This window comes from Hydra viridissima, unplaced genomic scaffold (assembly GCF_058129835.1).
Source record: "Hydra viridissima isolate aposymbiotic clone 2 unplaced genomic scaffold, HvirCarnegie_v1 scaffold_3, whole genome shotgun sequence".
NCBI classification, from domain to species: domain Eukaryota; kingdom Metazoa; phylum Cnidaria; class Hydrozoa; order Anthoathecata; family Hydridae; genus Hydra; species Hydra viridissima.
The window spans coordinates 3704233-3724967 of NW_028324302.1; the positions used below are offsets into that span (position 1 = coordinate 3704233).

The 20735-nt window shown below is 28.9% G+C and overlaps 4 protein-coding genes across 11 annotated transcripts; all 4 read right to left on the minus strand.

The window, feature by feature from the left end:
- Positions 1 to 3201: 3201 nt before the first annotated feature.
- On the minus strand, positions 3202 to 8001 carry LOC145180562 (uncharacterized). Of its 3 annotated transcripts, none has more exons than XM_090081191.1 (6): positions 7355 to 8001; positions 6673 to 6856; positions 6284 to 6382; positions 5604 to 6117; positions 5066 to 5518; positions 3202 to 4958 (listed from the first exon to the last, which is right to left on the minus strand). In XM_090081191.1, exons 2-6 carry the CDS (start codon positions 6781 to 6783, stop codon positions 3331 to 3333), a joined length of 2805 nt encoding a protein of 934 aa, XP_089937317.1. In that variant the 5' UTR covers positions 6784 to 6856; positions 7355 to 8001; the 3' UTR covers positions 3202 to 3330. The 3 variants fall into 3 exon arrangements, with proteins under 3 accessions (XP_089937317.1, XP_089937318.1, XP_089937316.1); XM_090081192.1 differs by having other exon boundaries at positions 7366 to 7932; XM_090081190.1 differs by having other exon boundaries at positions 6975 to 7929.
- Positions 8002 to 8147: 146 nt separating this feature from the next.
- On the minus strand, positions 8148 to 12068 carry LOC145180563 (dimethyladenosine transferase 1, mitochondrial-like). 2 transcript variants are annotated; one of them, XR_016450552.1, is made up of 7 exons: positions 11755 to 12068; positions 11482 to 11630; positions 10798 to 10909; positions 10440 to 10591; positions 10191 to 10325; positions 9678 to 9805; positions 8148 to 8668 (listed from the first exon to the last, which is right to left on the minus strand). XR_016450552.1 is itself a non-coding variant. In XM_090081198.1 (7 exons), the coding sequence occupies exons 1-7, from the start codon at positions 11879 to 11881 to the stop codon at positions 8452 to 8454; spliced, it is 1005 nt and encodes a 334-aa protein (XP_089937324.1). In that variant the 5' UTR covers positions 11882 to 12068; the 3' UTR covers positions 8148 to 8451. The 2 variants fall into 2 exon arrangements, 1 of the variants encoding a protein (XP_089937324.1); XM_090081198.1 differs by having other exon boundaries at positions 10206 to 10325.
- A 78-nt stretch (positions 12069 to 12146) lies between these two features.
- Positions 12147 to 12995, minus strand: LOC145180564 (PRELI domain-containing protein 1, mitochondrial-like). The gene has a single exon (XM_090081199.1). It carries the CDS (start codon positions 12805 to 12807, stop codon positions 12244 to 12246), a length of 564 nt encoding a protein of 187 aa, XP_089937325.1. The 5' UTR covers positions 12808 to 12995; the 3' UTR covers positions 12147 to 12243.
- A 102-nt stretch (positions 12996 to 13097) lies between these two features.
- Positions 13098 to 20728, minus strand: LOC145180452 (centrosomal protein of 85 kDa-like). Of its 5 annotated transcripts, none has more exons than XM_090081194.1 (15): positions 20589 to 20728; positions 20226 to 20432; positions 19951 to 20146; positions 19554 to 19766; positions 19292 to 19382; positions 19083 to 19159; positions 18732 to 18807; positions 17636 to 17722; positions 15425 to 15483; positions 15200 to 15323; positions 14880 to 15029; positions 14519 to 14581; positions 14053 to 14109; positions 13542 to 13641; positions 13098 to 13371 (listed from the first exon to the last, which is right to left on the minus strand). In XM_090081194.1, the coding sequence occupies exons 1-15, from the start codon at positions 20644 to 20646 to the stop codon at positions 13193 to 13195; spliced, it is 1737 nt and encodes a 578-aa protein (XP_089937320.1). In that variant the 5' UTR covers positions 20647 to 20728; the 3' UTR covers positions 13098 to 13192. The 5 variants fall into 5 exon arrangements, with proteins under 5 accessions (XP_089937320.1, XP_089937319.1, XP_089937322.1 ...); XM_090081193.1 differs by having other exon boundaries at positions 17627 to 17722; XM_090081196.1 differs by lacking the exon at positions 17636 to 17722.
- Positions 20729 to 20735: the final 7 nt, after the last annotated feature.

Consider the following 20735-nt stretch of genomic DNA (forward strand, 5'->3'; position numbering starts at 1 on the left):
AATTTGTTCAATTTTAGAAATATAAACATTGATTGTTCAATGAAGTGCATAATAAATTTATTGCATTTAACCCGAGCTAGCTACACCACTGGTGCCTCCTGATCGCTGTTAGTATTTCCTAAATTGCTTTTCTAATAAAAACCAGTTGAAGATGTCCAAATAACACACATGGAATACCACAACTGCAAAAATAATTTTCATAACCCACTAATCATTGAGAAGCATTTTATAGAATAGATCTCCATAGTTCATTTTCTATCGATTGACTTTGGATTTCCACGTTTCAAACTTTTTATAAATTTGGAACCTAATTATGCAAGAAACTGGTTTGTCAGTCATCAAAGGAAGTTACGGTCTTTTTGTGAATATCATTCGATATCGTATCGTATCGTATCGTATTCGATATCTAGAACCTTACATGTGTTTCAACGAAAAGTGCAGAGTCTTCGGCTTCCAGAAGTTTCGCACATAATGAAGCACCTGTTTCAAAAACAACAATTTCAACTGTTTCAAATGAAATGAAATACCCTACCAAAATTTTTCGCCATTTTTTTCAATTCAAAAACCTCTTCGTCTAAAACAATAACCGGTCTGGTTTTTATTGCTTAAGGTTAAAAAAATTCCCTATAATTATTGTACGATTTTCCCTATAATTATTGTATGATTTTCCCTATAATTATTGTATGATTTTCCCTATAATTATTGTATGATTTTCCCTATAATTATTGTATGATTTTCCCTATAATTATTGTATGATTTCACAAAATAATTTACCAAAAACTTTCAGTGTTTGTAAAATTATTTTGTAAAATTATTTTGTAAAATTATTTTGTAAAATTATTTTGTAAAATTATTTTGTAAAATTATTTTGTAAAATTATTTTGTAAAATTATTTTGTAAAATTATTTTGTAAAATTATTTTGTAAAATTATTTTGTAAAATTATTTTGTAAAATTATTTTGTAAAATTATTTTGTAAAATTATTTTGTAAAATTATTTTGTAAAATTATTTTGTAAAATTATTTTGTAAAATTATTTTGTAAAATTATTTTGTAAAATTATTTTGTAATGCATTTTAAATTTTTTGATTATTTTCTTTTCTTTACAAAAGTGCATTTTATATACACATTTTAAAATATTTCTATATAATATTTATTAATACAATATTAATATACTATTAATATAATATTTAAAATAGTTGAAAAAAACTTAATAGATAAGTTTAAATTTTAATTAAATATTTATAATAGTTTCAAATAACTAATTAGCTGACAAACGAGCTAAAAATATTGCTGCTTAAATTTTCTTGTGTCTAAAATTGCAACCCTCTTTACCCACAAAACAAAATGTATTGTGGAAATGGCGAAAACTAATCTTTTGTCGGGCTTTTTTGTTTTTCTTCCACTTTAAATTGTAGCATTTTAAGTTGGTCAAAAAAACCAAAATGACACCAGTTTTCTTCATTTTCAAAAGCGATCTTTTAAAACCTGCAATAATAAAAATTTTAAAGATATTTTTTTTCAAACACGTAATCCAAGTTATTTTTATTTTTTTAACAAACTAAGCACAAAAATTAGATAACAAATATACAAATAATGTAAATTCAATTAACTTATAATAAATAATCAATAATAAAATAAAAACATCGGGAAAAAATTCTTAAGATTAAAATAATCTCTATCAGTTACAAAAACTCAAGATTTTTGTGTTTCACTACCAACCTGAGATTTTATTTCTTCAATTACAGCTGTCACATTGACTTTTTAACAACTGCTTCACTTGCGAATATTTTCACATTCCAATAACTTGGAAAATTATTTTAATTATTTCTCGTCAATGGTTTAGGCATATTCATCATTGTTATAAGTTGTGGCAGATTGGCCTGAACCGATGGTGCGCATTGCATTTGTTATGCATAGATTTACATCATACCTATCATACCCCAATTCTTTCGACACTGGGCAATTTATAAAAAGATGAACTATAACCAGATTTACATAAAGCACTTTTAGAAACCCTTTTCTTTTTTGGTCGGCGACGATTTTCCATATTGACACTTCGGATAGCACAGGTTACCATAAAAAGCAGCTAAAATAAAGGCATCAACGATTCTATATCCTTCTAGAGTATCAGTGACAATTTCTGTGTATTTAATTTTCTTCTCTAAAACATTTGATATATAGACAGAGTAAATATTATTGGAGGTGGGGGGGGGGTTCCTAAGTTGAAGAATCAAAGTGAAGAACAACACTGGCATTTTGTTGCTATTCAGAGTTACTGCTCCTCGCTGTGATGGTTTCGTTTTCTTTTGTATGCATCTTCTCATATAATTGTTGTTCACGTGATTTTTAAACGCTCTGTAGTTTTCTTTGTTCTTTTTCCTATATAGTAAAAAGCTCTTTATGATATCTTCAAAAATACTTTTTTTCAATCTGAAATCTTTATCAGCCGACTGAACAAAGTGATATTTTTGAGTTTACAGACTTGTTAACCATTTTTAAAATGTTTTTCAAGCAATAAAGCAAGTTTGGTTTTACGGGGGAAACAATTATCCCCCGTAAAAAGGTACGTGATGTTGATATCGTATGTCTTGTAAAAATAAATTATTTTAAATTCGATTTACTTTATGAAATTGGTTTGAATATTTATACTTCATTTGGTATAAAGAAAAACCTAAACGCTTATACTTATGAAAAGAACTAAAAATACTTAAATTCTCTTTTAAATATTTCTTTTATTGAAATATTTCGTTTATTTAAGTTGGTGTTAATAAGTGAATTTAGTTAGTACAATGAAAATATATACTAACCAATGAGAATGTGTTTAATTACTTAACCAATCAGAATGTTTTTAATTGGCTATAATATCCAGTAAACAACTTCTTAAACTGTTATTGAGGTTTTTAAACGAGTCTTTTAAAATAAGTTCGCTCTTTATTCTTGAAATCCGACCTTTCCAAACGAACGATTGTTTCTTTGAAAATTTATTAGTAAGTAATATGTATACAAAAAAGAAGTGAAATACAAAATACATATATTAAAAATATGCATATATATATAAAAACCTTTTGTTAAAAAACAACAACGTAGAACGGGATCAAAAAAAGTAAACTTAAAAACTCAAATACTTGTTTTCCATAAAATGAATTTCGAAAAAAAGTGTAAAATATTTTTATCGGCACTTTTATTGTTTTCTCGTGGTTTTAATTGCACTATATTTTCATACTTGACTTTTTTCGACTTTTTAATTTTTAAGAATATATCTGAATATATATATATATATATATATATAATCGTAAACGTTAAAAACATCAAACAAACAAACAAAAATTTAACTTGATGCCGGTGCTTGAGTGGGAACCATATCCACGGGGCAACTCTCGCCCAATGTTTCGTGTCTTTTTATATGTCCCTTTAGACCATCAGACCGACGAAAACGCTGAAAGCATATTGGGCATTCATAGGGTGCTTCGTTTGTATGGATTCTTATATGACGTCTAAGGTTACCCTTCATAGAAAACAGGCGATGGCAATATGGACAACTATGGGATTTCGATTTTCCGCTTTCATGACCTTCCATATGGGCTTCGTAATGATTTCTGCGGGTAAATGTTTTTGGACACTTTTCGCAAGTGTAAGCTTGTTTTCTATGCGACTGCATATGAATGTCGTAAAGGGAAGCGGAAGTGAATTTCTCTCCGCATTCGTTACACTCGGTTCCAGGATGTGCCAAAACTCCCATACCAGTCATCTTCTCAGACGTGACAAGATTTCCATTGTGATATAGAACAGAAGTTGTTGCAGCTTTGTTAACAGAGCCATGATGATGATACGTTGGAGATTTATTTCTTGGAGACTGCGGTCTTGCAAGATTGCGAGAAGATTCTGTTGAACTGCTGGAAGAATATTTGTTTGAAAAATGCATCGTATCATTAAAGCCAAGAGGGGAATTTCTAAATTTCTCTAAGCGCTTCAATGATTCTTCAGAGTATATACTTGTTTTGTTCATGTATAATGGATGCGGACTAACTTTCATAGTTTGGATTAATCTTCGATTGAAGCTATCAGGAGAAAGTTGCTGTTCTTTCAACTCACTAAGATATCCATTTGGGTTTTCAAGGAAACTACGTTGATTATTTTTTTCTTTTTTTAAACAATCACCTAAATTTTCATCCAGCTGACGATCTTCAGTTCGATCAAAAAGGCTTCTATCCCTAAAACTGGTATATCTAGTCCCTTCACTGATCAACTTAATGTCTTCTTTTGGACTTATACGATGTTGCTCAAGCATGTGAAATGCAAGGTTTTCCGAGTGCTTAAACATTTTTAAACAAAGATGACAGCTATAAGGAGAAAGTTGTACTTCCGAGTGCGTAAGCATATGACGTCGTAAATTCGTTCTTAATGAAAAAGCGCGAAGACAAACGTTGCACTGAAAAGGCCTTTCCAATGTATGTATTCTTTGGTGAGTTTCGTAAGCAGATCGGCGGTCGAAGCTTTTATTGCAAATACGACAAAAAAAATCGTTTTTGCTATGAGTTACAATATGGGATTCAAGTGCTAGTTCATTCAAGAATATTTTTCCGCAAACGTCACAGGAAAAGCGAGGTTTATGACTATGCTCTTCCTGCCAGTGATATTCCATGTTCTCTTTAAGTGCAAAAGATTTGCTACAAACAGGACAATGGTGGATTAATTCGTGAGAGCTCGGATCGTGAGAGCTTGGAGAATCTTTCGTTTTAATTGTGTCATGTCTCTCTTGTTTCATATAAACAGGGGATGATCGATCCTCCTCTATTGGTTCATCAAAGTTTCGTTCCATATTGGGACTCTTTTTAAGAGGATAGTTAGAATCTGTTTTATCACGCTTTTGAACGAAATCATGATCTTGCTTGCGATGGTTTATTTGACTTTGAGTGTGGCTAGAATGGGTATGGTCTTCACTATCACAAGGATCACCTTAGAAATTAATTGTAAAAGAAAATTTTACTTTCATCCATTAAAAAGTATGAAATATTGTCATGATAAAAAAATTGTAAAAATTTAAAGCGTTTGCGATTGTTTACCTAAATTTCCTGAAGTAAAACAAGAAGTAGACTCTGATTCAGCAGTTTTAACTGAATGCTTTCTAAAAGCTTTTGGGTACTCAACTGACTCATCATCAAGTGGCATCAATGGTGGTGGAACAGTTGACACATCTCCAGAAAAATGCTGTTTCTCGTGCAATTCCAACTGTTTTGAATGAGTATATAATCTTGAGCAATAACGACATTTTAAAGCATTTTGTCGATAAATATGATTGGTTGCCATATGTTCTTCTAAAGTATTTTCGCTTCTAAATCGATCTTTACAAATACGACACTGGTAGTTAGGGGATTTTGAAACGTCATGCGTTAATTCATGCTCTGTAAGATTCTCTTCGCTGTCAAAGTACTTTTCACAGAGTTGGCATTGAAAGCACTGATTTTGAAACGATTTTCCAGCTGACCAGTATGTATTCATTAACTGGTTTTCACTACCTTAATAAAAAAAATGTATACTCGATCAGACAAAAATTTCTTTACACACATAGAAAGAATAAAAGTTATATACAAACCAACATACTTCGAACATCTGAGCTATGTGATTTTTCTCCGACCACCTCGCTTGTAGCGCGCGGAGATTCATTTTCAAGATCCTCTAAAATAATCTCTGGAGATAGCGTTTTATCAAGGGTTTGCAATCGGTCATTGAGTAAACTTGGCGGTCGTTTTTCTGGAGGCTGATCACTCAAAGCTGAAATTTGCCGAACGATGTCGTCAAGGGTTTTATTTTTACGCCTTTTACATGTTCGAACTTGGTCACGTGGTTCTTCAATGTGCTCAGATGATATCTGTTCTGCGCTTAGCTCTTCAATAGAAGCAGATCTAGTACTTGACACGTCTATCGACGTACTTTCCTCGATTGATAAATTTTCATAAGACTTCTTATAATCACAATCAAAGTTACTCTCTTCCATATGTTTCGGGGTCATTTCGTCTGGACGTACAAAATCTTCACCTTCACTCTTACCACAATCTTCTAAGCTGTTCTCCGCCCCCTCTTTTATATTCGATTCAATTTTTACTTCGATAAAAGACTAAGGCAAAAAAAAACAAAAACAAAAAAAAAAAAAAAAAATTAAAGCAAATGTAAAAAAATGTATAACATTAAAAATAAGTAATATAAATAACTTAAAAATTAAAAATATAATTTATTTTCGTATACAAACATCGTATATTCTTTTATACATAAATATTAATTACCTTGCGCTTCCAATACTCTTCAATCAAACTTTTATGAAAAAAAAGATCTTCTTCGTCAACCCAACTTTTAAAAGAAATTAAATAACAGCGAGTCTTTTCCTAAACAGAAAATATCGAAGAAGGAGCTTTTATATTTATATCATTTTTAACGAATACCTAAAAAAAGATATAAGTAGAGTTTTAAAAATTGTTAAATAAAAATTATATTAACAGCATAAAACAAAGATAAGAGAAATAATAATAAGCAAATTTTTTCCAGCAGTACAAATAATTAATTTTTGAAAATATAAACTAGTTAATTTTGTTATATGAATTCTTAGTAATATCTACTTAAACCCTGTACTTATGCAAATATAGCAGTGTCAAATACGCCCTGCAAATTTACAAACCTCCTTCTCCGTAATAACTTTTGTATTTAGTACTTCTACAACCTCGATATCTTTTAAGATGCTCGCCCACGATTTCGGTTGGACTTCTTTTGGTTTTTCATGAACAGCCATGTCGTAGAGCGTCAATTTTAAAATTCTTTTTCCATTCAAATCCTAACTGGATAATTAAACTGAAGGTGCTTCGCTAAAAAAAAAAAAAACCTCGAAAAAAAGCGTTGAAACGGGGTGTCGTTTTAAAAAGCATTTTTATCGACGCTTTTATAGAGAAGTTAACTTAAGTAAAAAAAAAAAGGTGATGATACCTAAAAAATATGCCAAAAACCTTTCTTTTTTTGTAATTCCAGAATTTTGGCTGATGAATAAATGACCTAATATTTTAATTTATCAACCTTATCTAATTAATAAAGAAGATAACTCTAAAAAAATTCCAAAATGTTTAAGCCAACCCCCTTTTTTTAGTTGAAATCCTATTGGGTATCAACGGAGCATGGGAGATAAAAGATCAACTGAGCGTGAAAGGTAACACCTGACAAAACATTATTCACAAGACTCACGCATCAATGCATATTTATGGTGGCAACTATATGTAGGAGCAACCTTCCCTACGCTATAAGATTGGAATTCTAAAAGAATGCTTTGCGCGTTTATAAAAATAAATTAAAAACAAAACAAATAAACCAACAAAAAACTGACGGTAGGCGAAATTCAACAGCTTTGTTAAATCAGGCGTGTTGATTTCTCCATATACTCCAGGAAAATAAAGTGTATATATTATAAACGATAAAAAACAGCCATGCTTTTAGCTTATCATAAACTTTTAGAAACTTCTGTTTTCAAAGTTATTTTAAAAAGAACACGTATCGTCGTAATACATTCCTCTTCGGGATTCAATTCAGAAAACAATCGGAAGACTTCTAAAAATTTGTACAGCTGTGTTATCTTGCTTTCCCACTATTTGGATAACTCCAACCAATGTTTTTTATAGTGTTTGTATTTTGTGAGAAGTTAAAAAAAAATCCATATAGGAAACGTTTAAGCTGGATAAGTGCCTAACAGTTTTAACTAAAGGATATATTTGAACAGAAGCCATGAATAAGTAGCTAAGCAACCCAAAAACTATAGACTGGAATGAGATGGAATTTTTTTCCATGCACATCCCAATCGACATGAAAACTTAACAATAAATCAAATCCTCAGCCGAAAAGCCATTTTCGTTTTGAGGCTGCAAATAACACGTTCTTTTGCTAAAAGAGTTGTATTATTACTTTTCTTTCTTTTCATGATTTCTCCAGAACAAGGATAGTGGGAACAAAAGACGCATTACCGTATAAAAGTTGAAAAAGATTGGGAGCTAAGTTTGCATATCATACATAAACGTGTTTACGCTTTCTTCTGCATGGTCTCCATTCAAGCAATTATAAGAACTTTTTACAACTTAAAGAAACCCTTAGGTCAGACAAATAAAACAACGGATAGACGACTACCCTAACAAAGAACTTGCTTTTTTTTTTTTTTTTTTCTTTAAAAAGTTAGAATCTGTTTTATTATAATAAAAATATTGACGGTTTGTTCAGTTACAATTATCCTTTTTGAGTATCCAAATAAGAAAATCTTTGGAAACTTGAATGCATTAAAGTCATCATCGAATTTTCATTATTGAAAATTAGGTGGTTCTCTATAGAAGAAAGTTAATTTACTAATCTGAAACATCACTTTTTCCCCGCCGACTGTATTTCAGTCCAAGATCAGTAAAACCAAAAGTTGAATCGCGTATATTTTCTATATTTCTATATTCGAATTTTGATCGCAAATTTTATCGGGTTTGTTGACCGGGAGAGGAGTAAGCGATAAATTGTTTTCTTTACAAATCTCCATAAACTGTTTGGTAATCGAATTGAAATCATGCAGCTCTAATTGATGAGGTCTCAAAAGGGGATTGAGTTTTATACGCTCGAGTAAGTCATCAGCCAGAAACTCGTGTTCTGGAAACAAGCGTCTAAAAATAAGATTAAATAAATTTGAGTAAATATTCAAAAGAGCTGTGCCCAGCTCTTCGCACTCGGTACTAAAGTATATACGGATATGCAGCCGTTAAATAAACATTTGCATTGAGATGTTAATATATTGAGCCAAAATATTTTTTATCTACATAGCGAACCAAAATATACTGTTTTAGTAATTTAATAGTTTAATACCTTTAATAGCGTGCTTGAGGAATGGTAAAAAAAAAAAAAAAAGGAAATATTTCCTATCGCAATCATTTCGAAATAAAGCCACGGTGCATAGGAACTAAGGGTCTGCGTATCGTTTCATTTCCATATTGTTATCATACCGATATGATATCGGGAGAAAAAAAAACATCGGAATGACGAGGTTCCGGTATACACCGAGATTTAAACTAACTACAATACCGATTAAAAATTTTATAACGATATTACGTTGTAATCATTCCGATGACACTTTTTTTTTTCCGATATCATATCGGTATGATAACGATATGGAAATGAGACGATACGCAGACACTTAATAGAAACCATGCTCTAAGAGCTTGCAGCACCAGAAATCTTTTTAGGATTATCACTTTCTCGTTCCAAAAAATGTAAAAAAAACAACTATTTTCACTGGTGGCCTGGGGAGGAAACCAGGTATTTTAAGGGAGTGCCTAGGAATTTTTTTGTTCAAGATAGATAAGAGGCTTGGGGGATACAGATTTGAAATTTCATCAAAAAAAAAACAAAAAAAACTTCTTTTTTAAAAGTTACGACAATTTATTTCAGGGGTAAACGGGGAACTTTAAACTTAAAATGGTCATAAATCTTATATATATTAATAATGTTCCAATGTATCTTGAAAATTTCTCATTCAAAATACCCAGCTTCTCTAAAATTCAATTATAAATTTAATTTCTTCAGCATTTACCTAAAATTACTGTTCACAATTTGAGAACTAACTTTAACAAGCCCAAAATATTAAAATCATAAGTTTATTATAAAAAAAAAACTTACTTCAGTGAAATTCTTATTATTTTCCTTCTCTTCGAAAACATTGCTTTAACAACTTGTTCTACAACATCGAAAGGTGCATCAATTGCAGGTTTTTTTAACGGGATAAAATGCATTAACCACGCGTCAACCTGATATTAAAAAAACCTTTTTAATTCAGACACTCGATGCTGTAAACTAGCTTAAAATCTTTTTTCGTTTAAAGAGATGTTTTGAATTAACAAAATGCATAATTATTAAATGCATAATTAAAAGAAGCCCATTAAATGAAAGATGCTCACTGCCCAGAGATCCTGTAAAGCATTAAATGTAACAAATGTATAATATGCATGCGAATGCATATACATATACGCACATATTACATTTATGCATATATAAACTCCCATACACATTTAAACATATCTATGTAACAATAGATTTTCACTTTAAATAAGTTGCAAGATTTTTCTGCAGTATTTTAAAGAAAAATGATTGTCAGAAAAAGGGAATATCACATAAGTTATCAAATATTATTACCTTTCAAATAAATACCTTAGGTTCAGGAACGAACACTGAACTGTTGATCTCCATAGCTCGACTCACTTGGCAATAGTTTTGTGCCATAATGCCAAGCCTGGACCGATCGTAATTATGGGCCTCGGCAATCATATTCTAAATAGCAATTAGGAACAAACATATATTTAAGATGTTTTGCAAAAAATAACAACTTGCACTTTGATATTTTCTAAAATCTCAATTTCTTTTTTACTTAAAATCTTCACTTACTTGTCCCACTTCTTTTTGAAAGACAAGAGTCATGGGTATTCTTCCAAAAGAAAAAGGACCAGAGCGAGTTGACAGAGCTTCCAGCCATTGTAAAATTAAAGGAATAGAAACAGCAAAAGGAAGATTCCCTACAAGTCTTACATTAGGCAAAACTAAAATAGAAATTTAAAAACAGAGAATTGTACAAGTAATAATACAAAAACCAGGGCTTCCCCCCAAAAAAAAACAAAAAAAAAACGTTTTTTAATTTTAATTGTGAAAAAGACAATTGGGTCTATAGATCATGTAAAAAATAATAAATTGCTATAATTATAGGGACAAAAAAAATACTACACAAGAAACTGGAGTATAAATTTACCATCACTATCCCATTCAGTAGAAATAACATTTTTAAGATGTTTCACCATATCAAACTTTAAAATATCAGCATGATGTATAGACATGTGACCATCTGATGCATCTTGAAGAAGCTAATGAAAAAAAAAAAAAAATGAAGAGAGAATAACTATTTTACATACATGTAAATATAATTAATACCGTTTTCACATAATGTATTTAATAATTTATATTTAATTAATAATATATTTAATAAGGTAATTTAAAATGCAATTATTAATATAGCTATTAATGTAATATTTACTATACCTAATAATGTAATTGAAAATGTGAATATAATTAACGTTTTTAATTACATTATTAGTTACAGTAAATTAAAGAGAAAGAGTTGAGAATATCTTCTTCATATTTTCAAATTTTACTCAAAATACTTTAGTTTTAAACTTTTCGAAATTTGTTGCTTATGATAAAGTTTATTATTAAACACTGCTTTTTAATTGTTCTAATAGGCATTATTTAACTACGATAATAACATGGAAACATTTATGATAGTAATATGCTTGTGATTAATTATGATAATAATGATATTTACAGCTATTGTTTTTAATTATATTACAGCTGTTGTTTTTAATTTATTCATAAGAAAATAAAAAAGGATAAAAAGTTATATATATAGATAAAACTTTAAAGGATAAAAAGTTAAAACCTCAAGAGATGGTAAAAATCTTTCATCAATTTCAACAGCATGTAAGTGCCGCAGACCTGCATTCAAAAGGGAACGCGATAATGACCCAGGACCTGAACCAACTTCAACCACATTGCAATCAAAGACATCAGCTTTTCGTGCAATTTTATCTGCAATAGCATTTTTTAAATTAGCTTAATGTTTAACAGCGTAGTTATTATGTTGATTTAAAATTTAAAAAAATTTTTAAATTAGTAATGAGAAGTTTAAATTATAAGAGACAAATTGAAATACCTGTAACATTCAAATCCATTATGAAATTTTGACTTAGCTGCTTCTTAGCACGAAGTCCATATAAACGAATAAGATCAGATATTCGAGGCATAGGGGGCAAACGCAAGTGTTTTGTTGCAGATGACATTTTTCTTTAGACAACAACTACCATACACTTATTGAATAAAAAAATTCTTCATACTTTTTAACTACATTACAAACTTATTTACTACTCATATCACTGTATCTTTTAATCATAAAAATAGTAAAAGTAATTAAACAAACGTAAAACCTTTTGATTTATAAATATTTTCTAAAAAAGCTAATTCATTTTGTAAGATAAGTTAAGAGCCTTAAAAAAATATAGCGTTAGGATTGTAAAGTTTTAAAGCAAAAAGTTTTCCTTTGAAATATCATCATTATGCAGTTAAATTCTTAAAAAGATTTCCTTTGAAACATTATCATGTGCAGTTAAATTCTTAAAAATATATAATATTCTTTGGATTATGCTTAAATTGGTGAAGTCGCTTTGTTGCTTAAATCAACCAAACTATATCTTAAATGTGGAATAGGCTTTTGTTGAAGATTCCTTATTCCTAGTACATAATCATAGCTTTTTTCTGTCTTTAGAATGTTTGATTTGTATCTTTTAAGTCCAAAAGATTCAAAAGCATGAGCCATACCAAATACGTTCGATCTGATCCAAGCTCTTCTTTTTACTTTTGTTGAACCATCAGAACATTTTAAGAAAAATGTTTTTTCATCAACTTGCAGCATTCTTTTTAAATTTAAGTTCTTAGTGTAAGTTACGATAATCCCAGTTCTAATGTCTATATGTGATTCTTCAACAATATATGCTGTTGAGGACGGTAGAAGCGGTTTCAACCAGTTTGGAGCATTGTTGATTTTTGAGTGTAAGCGTACAGTTTTTAAAATGTTATCTTCAACTTTTCGTGATATAACATCTTCAGAAAGAACATGCTCACTATATGGATTTGGATACCTGCAAAAAAATATAGAACTGATGCTGAACCAACTATGATTCATACTTGTATTAGTCTCAATATACTTCATACTGTACCTAAAAAGCAACAAAACTGATGGCTTTTACTGATGGGTCTTAATCACTATTGTAATCAATATCATATTATCAACAAGCAGTATTGTTCTAAAAAAACTTCATTATCAAACAATCCCAATGATTATCTTGCAATCATTAACTTGGAATGCTAATGCAAAATTTTAACACCCCTATCATAAAACTTTATTTTGCAAGTTGTGATTTATTCTGACTTTTGTCTCAAATATATTCACACATATTTAAAAAAAATGCAACCAATTTGTATTGAATTTCTTATAAATAATTTCAACAATCAGAAAAATATTTTCTTTATACAAAATAATTTATATTATACAAGTAAAACAAAGGGATGATAACAGTTGAAAAAACTAAACTTGACTATTGACTAATACACATGCTGTTTCCTATCTCTTGAGCATATTGTTCGCTAATGGTATGGCGCAAATTATCGACTTCTTTTCTGACATCCACAATCTCTTTTATCTTTAATTGAAGACTCTCCAAAGTTGGAGAGGAAACATTTTGAAACATTGTATTGAGAGATTTATCAGGTGAATCTGAACATAATAAAAATATCTTGATGTAAAACAAAAAATAAGCAACTCTTTTTAGGTTCATTTACTTTATCATTTGCAAGTAAATAACATTCTGACTTAACTGTCCAACACTTTTTTAGACAATCTTTTTTGGAATAAGAAAATTAGAAAACCAATATGGTCAACTGTACCATTTAAACCAAGAAGAGCATTTAAATCAGGCTCATTCCCCTTCATTCTTGAATTACATAGCTTTACAAATGATTTCACTTCACCAGCACATTTGCATATCTAACAATAATAGCAGTAATAGCACTAACAATAACCATAAAAAAAGAACAACAACAACAACAACAACAACAACAACAACAACAACAACAACAACAACAACAACAACAATAATAATAGTAAAAAGTAGATCCACTGTACACCTCAGATTATCAAGTAACAAGAGAACCTGATAACTAGTTTAAGAAGTACAGTGGACCAAGAGATAGATTATCCCCACCCCACCCCCCACCCCACCCCCCACCCCCCACCCCCCACCCCCTTAAAAATATTTTTAAGTGTAAATCCATCCAGTCTCCTCCTTTTTAAAATAAATAACTTAGTTTCTTAGCGCACTTCCCTCTCAGTAAAATCATCTGATATTTAATTACATATCATAGGAATCATGTAGATGCAGAAGATACAATGAAATACCTCTTTGAAGAGAGTGTTTAAATGATCCATGTACTCTTGGGTATAGCATTCTTTATACTGAACAATTTTAAAAGCGTTATACAGAAAAAAATTATCAAATTAAACTAAGGTGATAAGAAATATTTATTGTATGTAAATATTATTTAAAACTACTTTTACTTCATGTAAACCAAAAAAAACCAAAAACCAAAAACCAAAAAAAACCAAAAACCAAAAACCAAAAAAAACCAAAAACCAAAATGTGACAAAAAAGTGATAAACAATTTGTTATAAAAAAACAAAAATTTAAATAAAAAATTTGAAAATATTTTGTTTTATAAAACATTAAAAATCTGCAAACTTGTAATTAAGCATAATTTATACAAACTTTAATGTAAACCTTGACAGAAAACTAAGCAGAAGAGTTTTATGACTTGACTACTCAATATAAAAGCTTAAATGTCAGCTATTCTTAAAAAATAATTACTTTTTTCAATTCTTGCTGATAATCAAGACTACTTGACATGATTTCTTGATTTCGTGCATTAATCTAAAAAATTTACAAAAAAATATACCACTCTATTTTAAAGAACTCACTTAAGCGACAACGTAAATTATCATTTCAATTAGGTTGATTATTTTTAAGCATGATTATTTTGTATCTGTAACTTTAGTTGAAAGGTATCTTTATTATTTTCTTTTATCAAATGAATAGAACTCTTTTTGAACTTTTTTTTAAAGAAATATTACTCAAAATTATCTTTAAAATAATCATTTGCAAGGATAAACAACTTTGTTTTTCACAAATTCTTAATGACATTAATTTTCAGCACATTAAAAAAAAATACCTTGGTTATTGATAATTCTTTATTGTTCAAATCTTGAGTCAGCAACCTAATTGTGTTTTCATAGGAAATTTTCTGGTCCTCTGAAGCTTTTTCTTTCTCAAGTAAGTCATAATGCAGACGATTTAACTTCTTGTGTCGCTTTTCAAGAGACTAAAAGGAACCAGCTCAGTTTAAAAAAATTTACTTTTTATTCTTGCTGTACATATAAAATGAAATTCAATTCCATAGATGGATCCACACCCCTAAGACAGATGAATGCAACAGAATGTTTAACGTATTAACTTGTTACACTTTGTATTCAAGAGAAAAAAGAAAAAAACCTTCTTTAAGAGCATGTTTTCACTTTCTAAAGATTTGATTTTTGAAAGTGCATCTTGATATTCCTTTAAAGTGAACTGTCCCTTCTCATCTTGTAGCTTGTATTTTTCAAGACTATTGGACACTCTATAAAAACCAGAATTTTGAAATTCTGCATAAATGGTGTGTCAAAATTAAAAAACTTTAAATTCTTTTTTACAAAGAAACTTTAAATAAATTAAAATAACCTTATTATTTCTTCTTTCATTTTACTATTTGTCTTTAAAATGTCTTGAAATTGCAAATCCTTAATAAATTTTAATAAGATATAAGAACTTCTGTTTATATATTACAAGAACCAACCAAACAAAGATTTATATTGTAATTACTGAGATTATTGCAAAGCAAAATTATTACTGCAAATACATTTTCAGTTAAAAAATCTGAAGAGATTTTTCTGAGTTTATGAAAAACCAAACTGCAACAAAAAAATTCTTTGAAAAAATTTTGTTTAATGAAAGTGTTCATTAAATTACCATTCAAAAGATATTTATAGAAAAACATGCTTTGGGTTAATGCCTTTTAGAATGGAAATTTTTAAAAACTTAACATTTCTTTAGTGGAACAAATTTTTTGGTCAGTTTTTGTGATGAATTGCTCATTATTTATTGAAATGGTCAGTATTTTTTGATTAATAAATATCAAATTTTGGGTCAGTATTTTAAACAAATGGTCAGCATTTTAATTTAGTTTTGTCAGTATAAAAATTAAAAACAGAAATTGGCCAGTAAATATTTTATTTATACAATAATTGATCTTCAGATAATTAACAATATGAAATTAACAACCTTCAAGAAAAGTAATCAATTAAAATCAGTCAGTAAAATCACAATTTGGTCAGTATAAATTTATTTTTACACTTTTGTACAATAAATGATCTCCAAATTTTCAACAAAATGAATATGATAGTAAATTCGAAGTGAAGTAAACTAGTAATGCTTTTATAGCTTTCTCCCACATTGTCTCCCACATTGTCTTTTTTCACCAATAGGAATGTCTTTTGCTGCCAGTGGGGGTTTGCAATACTTCATTTGAATTGCAAAACCAATATGTTTGCACATAGATTTTTTAAAGTGATCTTAACTAGATACATTATGTGACCAAGTTTCTTCATCATTGACCATAGTTAAGGTCCAGACTTTAAAAGCCTTTTACTTGAATTGATCAAGTCTTCCATTTCATTTGTTTGACATAATCTATTTCTGTCTGAGAAGTTCATCTATTTTATCATTTGCAGGTAAATAACATTCTGACTTAACTGTCTGATGACCTAAAAACTGTTTACTTGCAATTTACCTGCACCTAACTGCAATTTACCTGCATCTTTCTTGTTTGGATATGTTTCACATCTTTCAATTCTGTTTTCTTGGTTTCTATGATACTTCCTCTTCTATTGTGCCATTTTCTTCTTCACTAGAGGACTTGTATTCTGGTACAAATTTTTCCATTTTTTCAAACTTTCTTTGCTCAAATAAAAATGGCAGTCTTATTTGTAAATTTTACTAATTTATTTCAGTTAAAGTTCATATTAATTTAATCAAATTACAGGTCATTTTACTTAAGTTACAGATCATTTTAATTAAATAATACTAATACTAATATTTAAATAAATCAGTATTTTAAAACACAGATCATTTTAATTAAAACACTGACCACTTGGTTAGCTTACTGACCATTTAATTAAAAACTGATAATTAAATTAATTGACACCTAATATATAATACTGACCATCTCAATAAAATACTGAGAAGTAAAATCAAAAAAATACTGACAGACTTATCAAAAATACTGATCCATTAAGTGAAATCCTTTCTTTTGCAAAATGCCAATTAAGAGCAAATAAAAATAATCTTTTATCTTTTAAGGTCTTGACAACCAAAGTGACTTTAACCAATGCAGTATGGGCAATCAGGCAGACAAATATCAGAAAACCGACTATAGCCAATTCTCTTTTTATTATTTTCTATCAAATAGTAAACACTTCAACTATGAGAAATCCAAAATTTCAAGTACAAGTTAGTTTCCAAGAAATTGGATGTCAAAGTTGAAAACCGACAAAAAAAGTTAAAACTATCATCAAGAATATTATTTGGAATCGTGGTTCTAACTGTAATGATTATCAAGATATTATTATTTCTTTAAAATCAATAAAAAGTTAAAAAAAAATCAAAAAACCCTTTTAAAATGTTAGAAAGAAAAAATTTTTGTCTGCTTGTTTGTATGAAAATCACCCACAGTAAAATGGTTTCAAATTAACAGAAAATAAAGTTTATTTTGAACACAAATCTTAATTTTAAGAGCTGCAAAGAGAAAATCAAAAGAAACTGGAAATAACAAAAGAAAAATTAGAAAAATAAATTAATTTAAAAAGGAGTGCAGCACAAGGGAACCTTTTTCACCATTTCCTCTCTAAACTCTGTGTTCTTCTTTTTAAAGAAATCTTTCTCTTCAATCAGGCTCTCTTTATCTTTCTTGAGCGCCTTCACCTTACAAGAACCATAATGTTAACTTACAGAATTATTATATTATAAGTAGAATTATTTAATTAACTGTTACAGAATAATACTCTTTTTCTTCAATTGTAAAACAACAATTTAAGAGAAAATGTAAAAGAATTTTTCTTTAACCCTACAAAATTCTTTTACACATCAAAACATCTCCAAAATGTTAACATTTTTCTTGTTAACAACTCAATTAGCAATACATGTTTTTTTTTTATAAGCATATGAAAATTTTGAAACAGGCTCGGGCATACTTAAGCAAAAAGTTTAAAGAGGCTCAAAAATATGCTTAAGCATATTTCTAATAAAATATGTTTATTTCAATACTTTCATAAAGTGTGCGCGTTACTAAAGGTTAATGGGTATAAGAAAAATAAAAAAATTGACTTATGCTCTGTATTTGCTTTGGTTTTAATGTAGCTGAATTAATGTTAAAGTATAATAATAATAAAAAATAAAACGTATATACTATATACAAATGTTATCAATGAAATCGAAGATAGAACTTAGAAATAAAGTAAACATTTTCTAATTATAGTATTAAACAAACTACACATTAAAAGCGAGAGAGAGAGAAAAAAAGAGATAAATAAAACACTTCAGAGCGACTCTTAAACTTTATGCTTTTATGTTTAAGTATTGAGGTTTAGGTTTTCCAACACAATGACTTCATTACTTCATAAAGTCGTTGCATTGCAAAACATAAACTTCGATTTTTGCTGTTTTTGTTGGTTTAAATTTAGAAATATATATATTTAAAGTTTTTAATTAAATAAAATTAAAATTTTTAAAATAGTTTATCAAGGCTCAGGAATATGCTTACATATGCTTATTTTATTTCCAAATCTGAGCCTCCATATGCTTATAAGTGTTATGCTTATAAAGAAAACAACATAAAAACACCTACGAAAAACACCTACGAAATCTACGAAAAAAGTAATAATACCAATATTCACTAAAAAATCTCAGATTTTATAGAAGCAATTATTTTTACTTCATTTTTAGCGCTCTTGTATTCTTCTGATGTTGGTAGCTCTTCGAGATAAAGTTGCAGCTTCAAATTTTCCTGCCTTAACAAAAATAGCAAAGAGGAAAAAAGAAAAAGGTAATTAAAAAACTTAAACTTAATTTAAACGAGTTCTTCATTTATTCTTTAAAACAAGCAAAACGCAACTTTTATCAGGAAGTAAACTGCGTAATTGTTGTTCTGGTCATAAAAGTAATTTTTGAAGTAAATATTTTCAATAGTTTTGAGGTATAACATTGACTAGAAATGAACAAGGTAAAAAAAACTACATATTGTTACTAAATAGAATAAATTTTTTTTGTATCTTATGTCACATACTTTGCTTCTTTGAGCTCTTTAAGAAATGTTTCAGTTTTCCTCTGCTCCATTGATAAAATATGTTCTTTCATTTCTAACTTTAATCAAAATAGGAGATAATATATATAAAAAATAAGAAACATGTATATAAATTTTTTGAACCACTTTAACAATTTTTGACTAAATTTTTAAAATTGATATTACACTTTTAAGCAAACAGTTTGGGGTACCTGCTGTTGTAACTTGGAGACTTCTGTTACTTTAGATATTTCGACCTCTTTTAGGGCAATTTTTAACTTGCCATGTTCATATTCATACTCCCTGAAAGAAAGTATCAGTAATAACTGAAGTGAAATAAAGTGTAATGATCTTAAAACTGAAAAAATAATTCTATACTTTTGAAAATGAGTCTTGTAAAGTACTTATAAAAAAAGAAGAGAAAAAACAAACAAACATGAGGATTGAAAAAATGAAAGAGCAAAATTAAAGAACCCCAATTTTTGCTGAAGTTTTTCAACATCTGAGCTCTTGGAAACATTCATTTGTGTAAGCTTTTGCTTTAACTGCGCATTTTCATATTTGTATTCACGGACTTGCATTATAAGAGAATCAATTCCACTTGCTTGGATCTCCTCTTGTTTTTGAACGAGAAGCTCTTCCAGTTCTAAGTTAGTTTGACGAAGTTGACTGATAATAGTTTTCTGTCTAAAAAAGTACTATTAAGATACTGTTGCTATTTAAACAACTCAACCAAAACTTATCATCAATCAAACTAAAGGTTTCCGTACTATTTATGTTTTTGAAATTCTGCATATGATTTAAATACTGATTCAAATATTTGAAAAGATGTAATATGTTTTGCCAAATGTTTTTTTGCAAAGTAACTCACTTCTGCATAATGATATCTTTTTGTTCAATGATGCTGTTCTTTGCAGCAAAAAGTTCTTGACATTGATTTATTTTAGAAGAATCTTGGTAAGAGGAAGAAACAGAAGAGCTTGTTGATAGATGCTTAGTAGATGGCACACCAACATTCCAGGGAATTGATTGATTTTTAAAGCCATATAGATCCTGGCCAAATGTCCCTAAACATAACAAACCTATGTTTAAATTCATCAAAAATTTCAAACATTTGTCTGGCTGAATTTGTGCAACAAAACTAACTTTTGTGAGGTGATGCATAACAGTTTTCATCAGATAGATTACTATTCACCCCATTAATTGAAGTTGCTCCATCAGCGGCATTCTTTAATGTAAAGGTTTCTTGTTTGCTAGATGACTGAGAAAATTTGCAAGGTGTGACAAAATCATTTTGAGAAGAAAACTTGTTAGAATGAGAAGTTAAAGCATTCTTTTCAATTGAATTAGGAGCTAAATGAAAAAAATCATTTAAAAAATATTTATTTCAAAAATATTACCATAACACTACATTATTGTACATTATTAAGTTTCTTTTTAGACTGCATGTATACAATTACAAAGCTAAAACCAAACCCTCAATTTTCTAGGCTTAAATAAGCAACAAACCTGAAATTATAGTGACATCCTGTGGGATCAGTTCCACAAAAGGGTCACCATTCTCCATTACATAAAAACTTTGAAATATTCATGAATAAAACAAAATATATTGTTTCTGAAAAAAAAAAGTTTTATAAAAAAATATTTTCAACTTTA